This window comes from Ruditapes philippinarum, unplaced genomic scaffold (genome assembly GCF_026571515.1).
Source record: "Ruditapes philippinarum isolate M1 unplaced genomic scaffold, ASM2657151v2 ctg363_1_1_1_1, whole genome shotgun sequence".
NCBI classification, from domain to species: domain Eukaryota; kingdom Metazoa; phylum Mollusca; class Bivalvia; order Venerida; family Veneridae; genus Ruditapes; species Ruditapes philippinarum.
In genome coordinates this window covers 391,993-410,724 of record NW_026851633.1, presented here as the reverse complement: position 1 = coordinate 410,724, position 18,732 = coordinate 391,993, and the positions used below count along the sequence as shown (strand labels likewise).

Genomic DNA, 18,732 nt, shown 5'->3' with positions numbered 1-18,732 from the left:
AATTTGGGTGGGCATGGGAGGGGTGTCCCCTCCCATAGACCGAGAAAATTTTGAAATATGAGGTTGAAAATGGTGTTATTTCCTTGACTTTCTAGTGCTGTTATTGTACCTTTTGGACGGTTTTACAAAACAATGTATTTTGTATAGGTTAGTGTTTGCAGGGTCTTTCAAAAAGAATTCCCCTGGTGTTAAGTAGTGAGCATTTACAAAATATCAGAACACTTAACAATGTATGCACAACTGTTGATAAAAATAAATCAAGCACTTGATCAATTTACTCATCTGAATAATAGACGATTTTCCAAAGTAAAGTGATATTAAAATACTGCCTTCGTAATGAACTAAAAAAAAATAATTAAATACTAGTACGAAACCCAGGTAATCCTCGCATGTATCAGTGCTATACACTGGGCATGTAAAAGAACCAAGGAATCTATTCAATAAGAGCTAGGGACTGGTTCCCGGATTTCCTTGTATCTCATAGCTGTCTCTAGTGTCTGCTGAGGTAAGGACCCTACTGGAAATAAGTGCTTGCACTTTCGTAGGTTATCCTTGACCGCCCGGTCTTAAGAAAATCAATCAATCAATCAAAGTATTCAATAAGAATTTTTTCCCATCAATGAATCCGTTTTAGATACTAAAGAGGTCAGTACAATTTAAATTCTATTTAAAAATATAACTGCCATAAAAAATTATTAATAGCAAATGACCAATTATATCATTTAAATAAAAATCTTAATATAACTAGTGATTAAAACGTGAATCCTTTAATATCATCATTATAAAACTCGCCATCTTTTAAGTTTACAAATAATAATTTTCAATTTCTTAATAATAGGGTTTGGAAAAACAAAGATAGTAAAATATGGTGCACACTGTAACACATCTATTTGCCACTATCAGTGACTATTGATTTCATTAGACCTTTGGAAAGTAATAAACCAATCAATTATGCAGTTTAAACATTGAAGTCATTCAAGCATGTTGATAGATAAAGATCTCTGCCAAGCCCCCAGGCAGGAGATTAACAACTGACTGACAGCAATTAATGTTTTGATAAGGGAGTACACTTGTAACAGCCAATAAAGTTTGAAACTGACAAAAATATATTCCAGCCCAGCTTGTAAACGTATCTTTGGGTCGAGCTGGGGGGGGGGGGGGGGGGGGGCTGCAGCCCTGAAGCCCGGGCCTGAATCCGCCACTGTAGTACATATGCAATTCAACAAACTTCAAGATTTGGCTTTGAATAAGAAAATTAATTGCTTGCCTTCAAATATTTGTATAAACAGGGTTCAATAATGGCAACAAGATAGATTGCCAAGCAAAGCAAAAATAGAAAAAGTATTTGGTTTGATGGGTCATTGTACTGTCCTAGGATGATAACTTGAGCCTTTGTTTACATAACAAAGACCAATAACAATGTGAACAAGATTGCATTTGAGAAAAATGCTATGCCACCGCATTAATACAACACTAAATAGTAGTGTAGGAACAGATTTTTTTTTGTTTCTATGCAATTGAAGATTGTCATAATGCATAGATCCCTGACCTATCTAATTCTTATTATCAGATTAGTGGTTAAATCTATTGTTAATCCAATAAAAGATCAGAGTAGGAATATATCAATGCACTTGAGTCTGGTGAATTTGGTGGTGAAGGTCATATTTCACACAGCCTATTAATTTCATGACTACATCAAAGGACAACACAGTTAGACACTTTGTCAAAATCTAGGTCAGCTGATATCACTACACAATGTTTCATGCAAAATATCTAACCTCTAGCATTTGTCAATTGCTAGAAATTTTTTTTTTAAAGTTTTTACTATAAGTTTTTACTATATACATATAAGGAAAACCAATGACCCCCGGGGCGGGGCCGATTTTGACCCCAGGGCTATAATTTGAAAAATCTGGGTAGAGGTCTACCATACAATGCCTTATGCAAAATATCTAAGCTCTAGGCCTTTTGGGTCTTTACAAGAAGGTATTTTAAGTTTTTACTATATGTACATATAGTGAAAATCAATGACCCCCGGGCCGGGCCGATTTTGACCCCAGGGCTATCATTTGAACAATCTTAGTAAGGGTCTACCATACACTGCCTTATGCAAAATATCTAAGCTCTAGGCCTTTTGGGTCTTTACAAGAAGGTATTTTAAGTTTTTACTATATGTACATATAGTGAAAATCAATGACCCCCGGGGCGGGGCCGATTTTGACCCCAGGGCTATCATTTGAACAATCTTGGTAAGGGTCTACCAGACAATGCCTTATGCAAAATATCTAAGCTCTAGGCCTTTTGGGTATTTACATGAAGGTATTTTAAGTTTTTACTATATGTACATATAGTTAAAATCAATGACCCCGGGGCGGGGCCGATTTTGACCCCAGGGCTATAATTTGAACAATATTGGTAGAGGTCTACCAGACAATGCTTTATGCAAAATATCTAAGCTCTAGGCCTTTTGGGTCTTTACAAGAAGATTTTTTAAATTTATTCTTATAATCCCTTTTGGTTGCCATGGCAACCAGATTTCTGCATGGAATGAAATTCTTTGAACAACTTTGGAAGCCCTTCACCCAAGGATCAATCCTGCCAAGTTTGGTTGAAATTGGACTAGTGGTTTTTCACAAGAAGATTTTTGAAGTTCACTATATATAACCTATATAACACACACACACACAAACAAACACACACACAGGTGAATCGCTATATGCCACCGCATCGCAGATGCTGCGGTGGCATAAAAATAGGTTAGGCAGATCAATGCCACAACCTATAAAAATGAAAATAAAACTGCATGTTATCATATGTCTTGTTAGCGAAGTAGGTAGAGCAACCGTGTCAGTAATGTTTTACCCGTACAGGCAGAAGTTTGACTACTAGTACGACACATTTTTTTTTACCTCAGAACACTCAATTGTTCAGAAAACAAGTTTGACCGTTTTTTTTTCATATACATAGTTACGAATATATATGAATATGAGATCGAATATTTTATTACACTGCGATCAAAAAATACAAAAAGAAAAAAGAATAGAAATGAAAATAAATAAATATATACTATAAAATATATATTATAAGAAAAAAACAAAAAGGAAAACGAAAAATAAAAAAATAATTCTAATGATAAAAAGAACAGAGCAAGAAGGAAAAACTGTGGTTTTAAAATGGCACTACGTAGGGTTCGAACTTATGAGTACAAAACACTAAATGTTACAATAATTTCGGTCTACTGACAGAGCCATAACGGTAATTACAAAAACGATACTTTAAGAATTATGCTATATAGTATATGTAAGTGTTTACTTTTACGATATTGGATAATAATCCAGATAACCCCGTTTTTGGACTTTCCCATGTACCGTTAAGACCAAATTATCATCCTAGGACAGTATAATTATATCAACAATTAAAGATAATGTTTACAGTAAAATATTTTAAAAATAATTAACTATGTATTAGAAGCCATGTTCTTTTTTAATGACACTATATATTCATACCTATAGTGTGTATAATTATATACTTTGAATGAAGTCAAAACATGTTAATTCCATATTTACAAACAGTCAATGGTTGCTTATATTAGAGTCAGTAATTGCTATTTGAAGTCACTGTTTGCTATGGAAGTCAATGATTGCTGATGCTTTGGAAATTCAGTGGTTTCTATGGAAGTCAATGGTTGCAAAAGAAGTCACTGGTTTCCATGGATCAATGGCTGATACTAAAAGTAAGTGGTTTCTATGGAAGTCAGTGATTGCTATTGAAAGTGAATGGTTGCAATATTGGTCACTGATTGCTATGGGAAGGCACTGGTTGCTATGGCAAGCCATTATGGTTGCTATGGAAATGTTCCCACAGAAGTCAATGGTTGCTTTGGAAAGTCACTGCTTGCTATGGAAAGTCACTGCTTGCTATGGAAGTCACTGGTTGCTATGGAAAGTTAGTGATTGCTATGGAAGTCAATGATTGCTATGGAAACTGAATGGTTGCAATATTGGTCACTGGTTGCTATGGAAAGGCACTGATTGCTATGGAAAAAGCCAATGGTTGCTATGGAAAGTCACTGGTTGTTATGGCAAGTAGTTGGGTGCTAAAGTAGTCAATGGTTGATATGGAAAGTCAATGTATGCTGTGAGTCACTGGTTGCTGTGGGAAGTCACTGGCTGCTTTGGAAGTCTCTGGTTGCCATGAAAAGTCACGATTGCTATGGAAAATCAATGGTTGCTATGGAAGTCACTGGTTCACCAATAATTACTTTTAAATTTTGTTTTTTAAAAATAACATACACATGACTGTAAAAAAGACTTTTTGCATACTGTCAACAATTATATTGGTAATATGATAAATTATAAGGTATATTATGTTTTTATTGTAAATATTACCATGTGATATACATGTACTGTATAAATAGTGTAAGGTATTACCGTATAAGAGGGATGACCAGACCCTCTCATACCTATTACGGGTTAAACAAGGTTACCCAGTTGGGGCCTATAAAAAATCACACAAAAAATAACAGTCCTTTACTCATTGACAGTGATGATCCTATGAATCTTGAAGGCTTTGGGTGAAATTGTTCATAAGTTATTGAGCTTAAAAGGTTTAAACATTCCTCGACATAAATACATCCGTGTGGGCATTCCACTCGCCTCAATGAGGGTGTTCATCTTATGAAATAGAGAAAATCAGAATACCTAAAGAACACCCAAAACAGAGGAATTGTCAATGGTGCTGGCTCCGTTTGATTGATGGTACTAAAATTGCAAGCTACCATCTACAACCCCCAGCACCTGCTTAATTCAAACATGAAATTTTTAATTTAGAAGCATCCTAAGTTTGAAGGCTATGCTTTTCTAATAACTGAGCAGAAGTTGTTTTCACGTTTAAGGTCACCATGACCTTGATCTTCAAAAATTGGCCTCCAAAAACCATAGGGGTCCTCTACTCAATAAGGGTAATCATCCTATCCGGTTTGAAGGCTGTACTGGTTATCTAGTTATTGATTGAAATGGTTTTCACATTCAAGGACACATTGACTTTGACCTTCAAACATACCAAAACACAATAGAGGTCTTCTGCTTAATAAGGATGATAATCCTATGAAGTTTGAAGGCTGTGGGTCAAATGGTTCTCTAGTTATCGAGTGGAAATAGCTTTCACATCCAAGATTACTGTGCCCTTCATACATCAGTGCCTTAAAATCACAAGGGGTCTTTTACTTCATGGTGGGTATCAAATGGCAATGTAGATATTTGGCAGAAGCAAGATTGTCTAATGACTGACAGACCCACACACCAGCCAACAGTTGCAAAACATTATACCTTCTGTTGCTTCTCCAAAAATGGGCATAACAAGAGTAACCTAACCAGCTCAACTTAAGTGTTATATTTTTTGCACAGATTCACTGTGAAATATCTCTTACGAAATAGGCCTTGTTGTCTCTTTGGAGAAGTAACAAATGATCTCTGGCCTGGGGGCAAGTCCATTTTATACCCATGCTGTGTTTGATCCTTAATTTGAGAATTCAGGTGTACCTGTATGATATAACAAGGATAGGTAGGCAAAGAAAAAGAGAAGATCATTGTATAAACTGATATTTTTAATCATTTTACTTGTGTACATATTTTGTACATATAAAGTATCAATACAACAATACAGAAGAGACATTTACCCTGTCTGACCTCACATACTAAGCTAGTTTGAAAGATTATTTCAAACCTGTACATACAATATTGTTTGTACATACAGCACTTTGATAATAACCCTTCAAATAATTGTTACCAAATAATAAAAAATGCTTAAAAATAATTGCTGTTCACATAAAAAACTTCACTTTTTTTGTGAACAAGTATAGCATAATATCAATTAAACTTAATAAACAGAACAAACTGAACAAAACTAGGCTATAAAAAATTAAACAAAAGATGACAAAGCAGTCTGTTAAGATACGAACACCATTTTCATTTGCTGATTCAAATCACATGCACATATCATCACCTTAGTGTAACAACTGGTTAACTCCTATTAAATTTAGAAGGACATAACCCATTAATGTTCTAAGGTGGCAATATACACCTTCTGGCAGTTCTTAATTTGATATATAATTAGTTTTATACATGTATGATAATCATTTTACTGATTCTAATCAATTATAAAGAATGTATATATTATTGTGGTTTTGTTTCAATGGCTTAGCTAAACAAATGAACTTCAAACAGATAAAATTCATTATTCATTGCATACCAATGCCCAAGTGCAATAACTGGTTAACTTCTATTAAAGTTAGAAGGACATAACCCATTAATGCACTAAGGTGATAATGATATTCAAGAAACAATTAAGTGACAATAGAAATTCATGTACATTTTTGTATATAATTCAACATTGCGCTATTCCTCCCATGTGGGATTAATTGGTATTTTAAAAGCACTGTATTATGCATAAAACAATTTGTATTGCTGTTTGGAAAATCCTAGCCTTAAGGGATTGTACTCACTAAAAGTGTCACAGAAATGTTATCAACAATAATAATATTCATAATTATAATGTTATCCTTATTGCAATGTGTCAGCTATTTTTAGAACATTAACTCTAATAAAAATGTTTACATTATAATTTTGCTTTTGTAACTCAAAAGTATTTCTTTCTTACAAAAAGAACATCTAGAGAAAATTTGGTAAATTAAGTAACTATCACCAATGTAAAGGTTACTTTATATTACTTTATTTTAGTTTGACTGTGTTAGAAGCTATAAGCTTATTGAAACACTCTTGAAGTCATTCTTGAAACCAACAAGTACTAAGCAATGAGTGTAAAGTTTCTTGGTTATGAAAATAACAGCTTGCCCCCCGACAGGGTTTGAATCCATGCGCCAGCAATCCTTAGATTACTAGTCTGACGCGCTAACAACTTTGGTCATGCTGCCACCTAAAAGGTTAAAGTTGATGAATACTGATTGAAAACACTATTACATGAATACCCTGCCAGAAACTTTACAGATAATCATTGAACAAGCAGTCAGCTCTCATCTCACACACTTCATCTTGACTGACACAAACTTGCCATCAATGTTAACAATGGTGGTCATCACATTGATATCAAAATACAATATTACAGCCTGGATTATCAGAACAATTTACATGTATATTATAGTTTGTAGAAATCAAATATTTACATATATTGCACATAAGACAAAATAAGCAAAACAATTTTCACCTGAAGTTTTTCATGCCAAAATTTGTTTCCTAGTTTTTTTTTATTTCCATGAAAAATTTACAAATCAAAAGTTACTTGTACATTATTCCGCATGAATCTGTTTGTCATTTTATAATAATTTCCGCGCACTCCTCTTCATGAATTACCTTTTCAGTAAAGATATCATTTCTTTATTTTGGACAGATTTTTCCTAGGAAATGAACGGATCTATTATTACTTGTAATCAGTCATACTTTCAACTTTCATTACAAATGACATGAAAAACTAAAGATGAAAAACATTTTAAATCTATTATAAAAACATTGAACAGTAATGCAAGAGCTAGAACTTTGTTATTGCCATCAAAATGATGCACATAAAAATGTAATTTAAGACAAACAATTTGTCTTGTTTTACCCTTTAATAAATAATAAAGCTAGAGTTTTGCACCTAAACAAAAATAAAAATGTTTTGAAATCTCAAACATGTTGTTTCCATTAAAAATTTTACTCAGGATTAGATGCTATTCCTTCAAACCTTTTATTCTAATAAAAATGGCACACACATTCTTATAACTGGTAATATTCTACCCTTATTTCTTTCTACTTAATCTGACCACATTCCTCTCTCATGCTCTTTTTTTCCCTCCCTTTGATAGGAAGTATGCACTAAATACACACAAGATTGAATCCCTAAAGTTTTATAATTCATATAGATTTTAATAAAAAGTGGTCATTACACTTCTATTTTTATAAACCAATCAGATCAGACAAGACCCTATCTTCCTCAAGTATTTATAGAAATAAGTTCTCACAAATTGCAAAAATGTCTTGACAGATTGTTGGTACTAAAAATAAATGAAAGAAACTTGTATGATAATGAACTAAGTGTTTATAATAATGAACTAAGTGTTTAAGAACAAAATTGAAACAAAGCAACAAGGAAACATTAGCGATACCAGACTGATGTAACCTAATCTGCAACCTACTGGTACAGACAATGGCCCCCCGAGTATAGAGCCAGGAGAGCCTGCACATCCATGTAGTCTGGCCAGACTCTATACTGTTGGAACATGTAGCTCAATTTCAGTACATTGATATTGAAATCCCTTAAACTTGGACTGTTCCAAACTAAAAGCAGGGCAGATTCATTATACAAATGCAGCAGATAACAGGCTAAACAAAACTAGTCAATTGTGAGGTAATATCTATTTGCAAAATAAAAAAACAAAACAATATATACACAGGAAAAGTGACAAATGTGAGGAATCATTTACAAAATGGGAAAATAACTAAAGCTTGCTGTGTAAGAAATAAAGAAGTAAAAGTTATTTTGTCAACAGTTGTTACATCATTTACTTTTAACAAGTAAAATGAAACCTTTCATCCTTCATTTGCTCTTATAACTAAAACATCCAAGTCCTGTCTACATATTCATTGTGCTTGATGAAGATTTTGTGTTAATGAGAAAATTTATTGAGTTTCGTTTTTTTAACATTATTTTATTTTAAAGAAAAGTAAGTTAAGTACCTTTTATCCAATAGTTATTGTCAAACACACAACAAGAACACAAAAGAATGGTTTACAGATACAATAAATGCTAAAAAGAGGGTTTGTATCTTCAAATGGTAATGGCAAATGATTTTAACCAGAATCCTTGATTTTAAAAAACTAAACTCCATAGCAAGAATTGTATGACAACAAATTTTGTTGTAGATGAAATTATTTTTATGTTAGTACATAAATGCCAGTCAATGTTTAGGAATTCCCTACAGAGTGAAGATATACATAATCATCGGCCCAAGAAAATACAAAAATTATGTGTGAACTTAATTAGTAACAGGAAAATACTATATTGGAAAAAAAGACATTCTATTTTTACGAAAAACAATTAACCAAAGCAAAAAATGTGATTTATTATTACGAAATGAAGCATTTGACTTTTTTTAAAATCTACATTGTATTTTAAAACAATAACAAACCTCTTCAGCATATAGTCACCTTGATGCAGTAATGGGTTAACTCCTTATAAAATTTAATAGGAGTTAACCTGTTACTGCACTAAGGTGACGATATGTGCTATTATAGTAGAACATGAGCCAAAACAGTAATAAACTTCTGTCCATGAATGAGTATTGCACCTCTTGTCAAGATCATAAAAAATGTTATGAGGTTTTTGTGTAATTGCATGATTGTGTAGAAATAAAAAAGGCGGGAAAAAAATGAATAGAAAAAAAACCCCAAAAATAAGGATGAATCATCATTGTGCTCTAATATAATGAAAGAAAATGCATTTCAAATGTAATCATAATAATTCAATGGGTAATTAATCTGTGCACAGACAAGAATGGGAACATGACGCAGTAAAGAATTATATTTTTTCCTTCATTTATCTTAAAATTTGCAGAGTATTTCTGCCAATATATGGAGTCAGTGACAAATTAAATCATTAACAATTTGAAATTGAGTGAGTGACAAATAAAATTTAGTATAATTTTAAATTTGGAAAAAATCCTGTCAAATTTATAATCTTTTAAATATCTTCAAAATGGACTTGCTGTTTAGTTAGGTCACCCTACATTGTCAGTTTCACAAAAGCAATTATTATCTATTAGTCTGAATAACTGCTATGCACCTTGCATGACTGAGTCACTGACTTGGGGTCTTTTCTAGTGGCGTATGTTTGTGGAATATGTTGCTAACACTCAACTGTTGAAAAAAAACCTCAACAACAAATTGACAAAAATTTAGCGTGTGTGTTGGTATGTATGCATTAGACAGCAGATTTACAAGAATGTCAGTTGATAAAATCTTTACTAATTCACTTAATTTCTTTTTTCCTTTTTTTCAACCATTACTGTTTGTTACCAACAAATGCATTCTTTGAATTTCTAAAATAACAAAAAAAAAATCTGGAAGCATGCAGTTTCATTAAGATGACTTTTGTTGCCAATATCCCCCCCCCCCCAAGGATTTTTCTTACTATCTTTTTACATGCTATACTTATCCCAAGTACTTCTGATATGAATGCATTTCCAAATATCTTCATGACATTTTATTTCCCAGAAAAGTAAACTTTCCACCAAATTTTCTATCATAAAAAGTGCTGACATTAGATAGGCAAAAATAAAAGACCTGAACAACCTATCCATGGAGAAAACAACGCTTTTTGCAATAAATGTCAAAATAAGAAACTAAGAAGAAATGTTTCAACATTTTTAGAACTCTTTAAAAGCATATCAAAATTATTTTTTTTGCTTACTTTATAAATGTAAGAGCATCAGCTTTTACATTTACTAGCATAATAATTTCAAAGATGCACAAAAAATTAATATATTAAAAATACATCTTATCTCATTTTAAACACTCATTTTAATAGGAGAAAGAACAAATACACACATTTTCACTTAAATATATATACTATATCACATAAAATACTGATTTTTTTTTACATAAAAATAGTTCTAGTATCACTCCTCTTACAAGGAACTTCTTTTTGTGTGTATGTTTACAGCTTATAACTATACACACACTCATTTGCACACATTATATAAAATGAGTCATTCAAAATATAAACTACTTGATAATGCAAAAAGGAAATGTCTTATTAATTTGCTTGAAATTATTATAAATCTGGAAAAAGTTACCATGTTTATGCCGTATCTAGTATCCATCTACCTCAGTGCTTAATGACATTAACTAAATTCATTTCTTACAGCATTTTCAGAGGCATGCTTAATATGTTCTTTTAATTTTGTCTTATGAAATAATTGAATAATACCTGTAATTGAATGACATTTGAGCCGTGTCATGACAAAACCAACATAGTGCATTTGCGACCAGCATTGATCCTAACCAGCCTGCGCATCCGCGCAGTCTGATCAGGATCCATGCTGTTCGCTATCAGTTTCTCTACTTGCTATTGGGATTGTAAGCGAACAGCATGGATCCTGATCAGACTGCGCAGATGCGCAGGCTGGTCTGGATCCATGCTGGTCGCAAACCCATTATGTTGTCATGACACAGCTCATTTTTTTTCATGAATGAACTTAATTATTTCTAATATTTCTGCACTAAAGTTGCTTGTTCTCTGTTACCCAGAAGAAAACTTGATAAAAATTGCACTCCAATAAAATCTGGTGAAATTTGGTCTCTAGATATAATGTCAACTGATTGAAAATAGGAGACACATGTAGAATAGTCAAGAAATATACTGTAGAAAAAATTGTTAGGCTAGAAAAAATCATAGTTGTGTTTATAGTTAGTTACTTAATCAAAAGAAAATAATTAGTCATGATCTTTTCTTTTCTCTGTATTTTCTTATGACAAAAGCTGTATTTTGTCCATTTGGACTTGTAAATAAAAAAAAATTGACTGCGTCACTGTTCTTAAGCCTAACTTGTATCACATGTTAGAAATACATTTACAAAATCATACACTATCAAGTGTCCTTACCTTACACAGATAAACTATGATATAGCATTATAGCACCAAGAAACCAACACTTCTAAGAATATTTCATCTCGCAAATCTTCTATTATATTTTATATCATATCATATTAGAGAATTAAAAAAAAAAAATCAATACTAGATATATAGTAATGATTATCAACATTGAACATCAATTTAAAAAAAAGAAGATTGTTAGACTTTTTACGTTAAAAAACGGAAAAAAAAAAGTAAAAAAAGGAAGCCAAACAATTTTTTTATAAGAACTAAAACTAGTTAAAAATCATTATTATAACTAATTTACTTCTATCATGAATGACAATGTTACATTTAAGTTTACTTTAAAAGAACAAATATTATTACAATAATCAGAATTAACATGTTTTCTTCCCCAGCAAAAAAGAAAAAAAAACAACAACATATTATATATTGCAAAAATGATCAGCTAAAAATATGTTACAATACTCAGTCACTATCTCTTAGAAATGTAATCACAGTCTAGAATTTTACTTGTGGCACCAGTCTATCGTCCTTACCTACACATGGCAATTTGTAGTCTCTACACAATATGTACCCTTTATGTATTGATAAACATTTTTTTTTTTTAATATGTAAAAAAATAATACATCAAATCAATATAGGTAATAATGCTAGTATAAATAATTGTGTAAACAATTCAGTTTACCACTGATTCTTGTAGAAACACTTTCTGATAACGAAAGTTTTGTCATTTTAGTGAAAATGTTGTCACGCAAATGCTCCCTCTATGCTTTTTGATTCTCCGTGAATATCAATCATTTAATTTGTAAAGCAATATCACAATTCTGAAAAACATAGCTCATCTTCTCAGTTACATAAATGTTAACTAATTATCGTAGTTGCCTACTTCCTATAAGACCCATTATGACTTACAATCACATCTACATGTCAGCCATTTTGTAATTGTCGAAAAACAGATCTTTCAACTATTAAAATTGAAAAAAACTGCTTATTGGCTTTGTATTCCGAAAAACAGCTTATCGGCCATTTTATATTGCAAATGGCCGGTCAGCAATATTTTGAAAAATGGCTTTTGAAGTTTTTATTTCACAACATTTTCTACTTGTATTAGCCATGACATATTGCAGTGAAGCACCAACATGCTCAATGTCAGCTTCCGAAAATAGCACTAGTGTTTTGGACACATATTTTTCTTCTCAAGTTTTTACCATCATCACCAAGAGTTCAATACCCATACTGATGATTGCTATGCCCTTGTTGCGGATGATGATGGCACCTTGATACAGACGATATGTCTGAGTAAAAGTCTGAACTATGTTTTGTGGATGCTTTATCCATAGATCTATTGGGCGGACCTTTAGGAGGTAAAATATGAGGGTATTGTGCCGCAGGAGGAAAGTTTTCACGCTCCTGCGTCGGCACCGCATTAAAGCGAGTATTTCTACGAGCATTTGAATTATTATTACACTTTTTTCGCCTTTTTAGAATAAATATAGCCAGCGTCACTAACACTATTGCTACACATGCTGGTATTGCAATGATAAGGGGCAAACTGCCATTCCCAACTTCTTCTTCACTAGTCCCCTCCGACCCTGATCCTTGTGCCGTTCCAGATGGTATTCCTTGTAAACCAGGTTTTATTGCCGAGGCAGGATTTATTGCCATCGGATTATCTAAACTTTCTGAAATTTAAGATGAGAAATCTTTTAATGGCTTTAATTATTCAGCAAATTTGATTTTACTAATAAATATATGTACAAAATAATTATGATAATTATACACTAAAAAACAAAAGCAATCAGCTTAACAATTACATATAAACAGTGTCTTGTATTATTTATACTATCACTTTGTTTCAAACATTTTGTTTGAGAAAGGAAAATGAAAGTTTCATTACGTTAAGTTTTTGTTAATTCTAAATTCAAGGCATCAAAAAATATTTTCAGAGAAAGATGAGTAGCTTCTAAATCCAATGTGCAGGCAACATTTTACTACTCGTCCTGCATCGAGCTCTCTTAAATTCTACTCATAATTACTAGTGGACGATCTCTGAAGTTTTACAGCAAATCTTCTCAATATTTGTAACCAAAATTTTTTGTCATAAAGAAATGGTCAGGAAATCATACAGTACCTGATACTATAGTAAGGAAGGCACTTCTAAAGCTGTAGCCCATTGTATTGGCACCAAGGCATATATACATGCCTACATCTGACCCTAACACATTTTTTATCACAAGTTTATTCACATAGAAACCTCCATTGTCTTTGTACACCTCACCAGTTTTTAGCACCACAAATTTTTGTCCTTTAACTTCTATTATATTAGTACTATTAACAGTGGCCTCTAGTTCTTTATCTAACCTTTTTAACCACTGAAAATAAAGAAACAGTATGATGTATATGTTGTATATATTTGTATATTTTATCACATGCTGTTCAGTAGATAGTGATATATATTTTGATACTCCTACAGTGAAATTATCTTACATAATTTCACTTAAGTTGAAAGCAGATGAAAAGAATGTATCAGTAGAACCACTGGCGTTCTGTAAGCTAGCTTTTTTACATGAAAGAATCTGAAGACTCTGGCGTGGCTCAAACCTACAGCTGTGAGAAACAAGTGGTTTGAAGTCAAAGACCTTATCTACTCAGCTACAGTTGCTCCAACAAGTTATACAAATCTTAACGTTTATGCTTATAAACAAATATGAGCCATGCCATGACAAAACCAACATAGTGTGTTTGTGACCAGCATGGATCCAGACCAGCCTGCGCAACCGCGCAGTCTGATCAGGATCCATGCTGTTCGCTTACAAACCCTATAACAAGAAGAGAAACTGACAGCGAACAACATGGATCCTGATCAGACTGCGCGGATGCGCAGGCTGGTCTGGATCCATGCTGGTCGCAAACGCACTATGTTGCTTTTGTCATGGCACGGCTCATATGGTATCAATGTATGACTAATGTAACTATTGTGTTATGATAAGGCTATAAAAGTTTTTTTTAACAGTGTATATTTTTTAAGTTTACACTGAACTGTAATATGTCAGAATATAGTTAAAATGTCATGATATATTGTTAGAAAACGTTTTGAACAAGCTTGCCAGGAGATAACTTCTGGTCAGTATCTGCTTATAAAGTCTCAGCAACATAGTTTCTATATAATTATCATATAGAAACTTAATAATTATTAGTGGAAAAAAAAGACATTTATATCTAGACTAAGACAGGTCACATTAGTACAACTATCTTGTACCCTGCTGGTTGGTCACATTACAAGAAATAATCTTAAAATTTTACATGCATCCAAGATCATCATAGAGACATTTGGTAAATGATATGAACATTTTGGAAAACAGTTTGTTATGTCATTTTCATTGGAAAATTAACATCTTTTTGACAAGTTACATAGCAATGCATAAATGGTTGTTTGCTATATAACATTGCCTTGCAGCTAATGTAATATAACAATACAACCATATAATCATACTACACTTAAAAATACTGCACATTAACTTTGTAACATCACTTTTTGTTGGAAAATCATGACATGTATATAAACTATATACAATGCTGTTGTCAATTTATGAAGTTATTATAATTTTTTTCTCTCAAATAAACAGAGTTTGTTATTATAAAGTTTGTTGACATGTTATATGGCTGTATATAATCGGTTGTTTGCAATATAACCAGTATCTTGCAGCTAGTCATATATGCAAACAACCATTTATAACCATATAACCTGTCAAAAAATTTTGTGACTAATAATATAACCTGTCAACAACAAAAACATAAACAGCAACAAACTAATATCAATTTTGTTTACTGTACCTGTATATGAGGTTTAACTTGGCTCTTCACTTTACATTGAAAGGAGGCATAGCCTCCGAGGGTAACTGTCTCATTCAGAGGGTGAGGCCCTATCAATACTGGCTTGGTTTTCATTTGACCTGAAACATAATAACACTGCCTTTTAAACATATCTAACAACATAAATATATTCATGATACAAAAATTATACGATACTGACATAATTGTTGGCCAATATTTAAGATGAACAAAACAATATCCTGAAACAAAGAAAAAACTTGCGTGACATTACAACTAGCACCATGCAATTAGAGAGCAATACATGCATACTGTTAATATAGTGTTAAAAGGCTAGGATGTTATTTGATTATAATTATATCTCTTTTTCTGACTGTCTGCATTAATCTTATTTGTTATTAGCTGGCTTCATGCAATATATCTTAACTTAAAAGCAGTAGCCTATCAAATTTTAATTTATTTGTGAAAAAAAAAATTTTTTTTTTTAAGTAGTTTGTATATCACATGCAAGTTGCAAGGCTCTTTATTAATCTAAAACAATTCAATGTTAACTTTATTTAACTCAAGAAAATGTGGCTCAGTATCATTTTTTTTTTTTAAATACCCCCCACCCCCCATTTTTATAACACTGGGGATATCCTTTGAAAGATATTTTGCTTATTAATATTGATTTATCTTTATTGCAGAGGCAACTTTTGATATTTGAATTGAAACATCAATATAATTTTGGAAATTAACATTGAAATCAGCATTTAAAAGTATCTGTATTTAAGTTCACCCCTAAAACCAAATTTGATTTTAAATTGAATTTGATTAAAAATAAATCACCAATTCTCCACAGCAGTAATAAAACAAAGTCTGTGATATGCAGACATTATTCAGAAAATACTGAGTGAACCTTTAAAACAATCTATTAACGGCCATCATCTCATGAAAATCAAATCATATAAACAAGACACATTTCCATTTACAGATGTGAAAAGGTGCTTTATCATATCATATCTCGTTATGTACATTCTACAGCAAACAACTTGTAAGACATTTTCATTAAGTAAGGCCACACAAATTATGTGTTGTCAATGACAAGAAGTTCTGTGTATTGTTTTAACTTGCACTGACTGTGGTATATTGCTTGCTCTGCTGGCACAGGAAGTGCCTCAAGATACACCATGAATTAATCACCATAAATTATTTGAGGCACAATTCGTCACATTAGTGCAATAACTGATTGACTCCTATCATATTTAGTAGAACTTATTTCGTTACTGCACTAAGGTGATGAATTGTTTGTCATGGTAAAACAAACATTATAAAATGTCAACACTTTCTCCTGATTAACCACCTCTCGCCCCACCCCCACACACCTCTCCCCCCACCCCCACACACATCTCTCCTCCACCCTCACACACAACCCACACAGCTACAATACTCTAACTGAGCTGACGTAAATGGCAAGCACTAGGGAAACAATTTCTTTTTAAACCGATGTTTTTTTTTAAATTTTTGTTTTCAAAATATTTAGGTTGATTTTCAGGAAATATTATGCAAAATAATATTAGAATTAGAATTTTGTTATAAAAAGTTCTATGAAAATTAATAAGTCATGGATGATTTTATGCTCAAAGGGAGCCTATATGGTCAACTGATCTTGGGGTTGTGAATTTGAAACATCAGATTTGGGTAAGAGAAAATTAAAGTAATTAGTTAAGTTATCCAGCTCCTAATCAAATGTTTCATGAGTGGAAGTTAACATTATTTGTGGAGAATAAATCAATACTAATAAAATAACATTGGAATTTGGATAGCTAAACGTATGTTTTGTGGCTAAAAGCACTGCAACAACCTTGCATTTAAAAATTTATTATTGATACTGTAAGAATAATGTAAACCAATAAACAAAGGTAATGCTTAGACTGCCCTGATGCAACTTTTCATTCAATATTGTAATTCCATTAATTGTCATTCCCTACAGTTAATGTCATAGTGTCACAAATGATAAACATGTGGCGAGCCTTGTAACAAAACACAATCCATTTTAGCAATTCTGAGCAGATTTTCACGGTGTTTTGGAGACAAAAATATGTATAATTACTTAATAAAGATTGTAATGAAACTGGTAATTAAACGTAATTCACGATGCTCATTTCAATAAAAGGATATAAAATGACATTCTAATCAATTTGAATGTTTTATGGTCAGAATTTAAGCGAAACACACCTGTTTTATGTAAATTTTGTGTTTATTTTGTTCTTAATGTAATACATTGATCAGAAACAAACATTTGTACTTTTAAGCGTAAGTAATGAATAATTAAAGTGCTTTAACAGATTAGATATAACAATGTTAACATTCTAGACAGACTGGTCCCAAACATCCTGTTTTGGGAACTGATTCTCCCAATTAACCTATTGAATTTCTTATGAATTTCTTAAATGGACGTGTTCAAGTTCTATTTTAGATCTTTCCTTTTATCATTTGTTTCATAATCACAAAAACAAAATTTAAGAAAATTAGTGAGCCAACAGTACAGAGCCTAGTTAGACTACACAGGTGTGCAAGCTGGCCTGGCTCTGAGCTGATGGTTCAGATGATGTTTAATTTAATTTCCACATTTGACTACATTTATTATGTTAAATTCTACTCTTAAATTTAGTACATTTCTTAACATAGACTGTTTTTTTCCAGCAGTTTTGGGAGCCTTTAAAGGTTTGACTGTATTTCTAAACATATATTTATAGAAGCAGATACATAGATAATACAGTGTAACTTAGTGACGTAAATACACACATATATAATTATGTAGCACAATATATATTATATATCCACAACAAAGCAGACTACTGTATCTGTTCCATCCTTTTTGTCATAAAATAGTGCCTCAATACAGTTAATTCAAAAAAAAAATTATGTCCAATACTGGGATACATCAAGAAGAAAGATTTTATGACTTTTTAAAACAAACCATTTGGTAAAAAAAAAATCCAGATTTAAAAGATATCAGCACTCATCCATCAGAGTGACAAAATATAGGTACAAAAATCATGCATGCTTCAGGTAAAAGGAGACACAGAACCTACCAGGGAGACAAATGTGTTGTTTTTTTTGCATTGAGGTTTTATATTAAAGGGGGATAATTCTAGTCTATAGGAAGACTTTCTAATATGAAAGGGAGACAACTTTTTTTCTTGTGAAGCAGACACATCTTCATCTAAAATGAAAAATTAACAATTCATTTATCTAAATTGGGTAAAAA

At 32.1% G+C, this 18,732-nt stretch overlaps 2 protein-coding genes across 6 annotated transcripts in view; both read right to left on the bottom strand.

Annotated features, from left to right (window-relative positions):
- The window catches only part of LOC132722763 (uncharacterized), a 451,280-nt gene that overhangs the window by 195,778 nt on the left and 236,770 nt on the right, over positions 1 to 18,732 (bottom strand). The window lies entirely within an intron of this gene.
- The window catches only part of LOC132721629 (fibroblast growth factor receptor-like 1), a 99,991-nt gene continuing 89,217 nt past the window's right edge, over positions 7,959 to 18,732 (bottom strand). For all 4 annotated transcript variants that reach the window (XM_060706075.1, XM_060706141.1, XM_060706209.1 and 1 more), the window contains 3 exons: positions 15,483 to 15,601; positions 13,780 to 14,020; positions 7,959 to 13,330 (listed from right to left, as the gene is read on the bottom strand). In XM_060706075.1, coding sequence (XP_060562058.1) covers positions 12,873 to 13,330; positions 13,780 to 14,020; positions 15,483 to 15,601 — 818 coding nt within the window. In that variant the 3' untranslated portion in view covers positions 7,959 to 12,872. The remainder of the gene's footprint in view (positions 13,331 to 13,779; positions 14,021 to 15,482; positions 15,602 to 18,732) is intronic.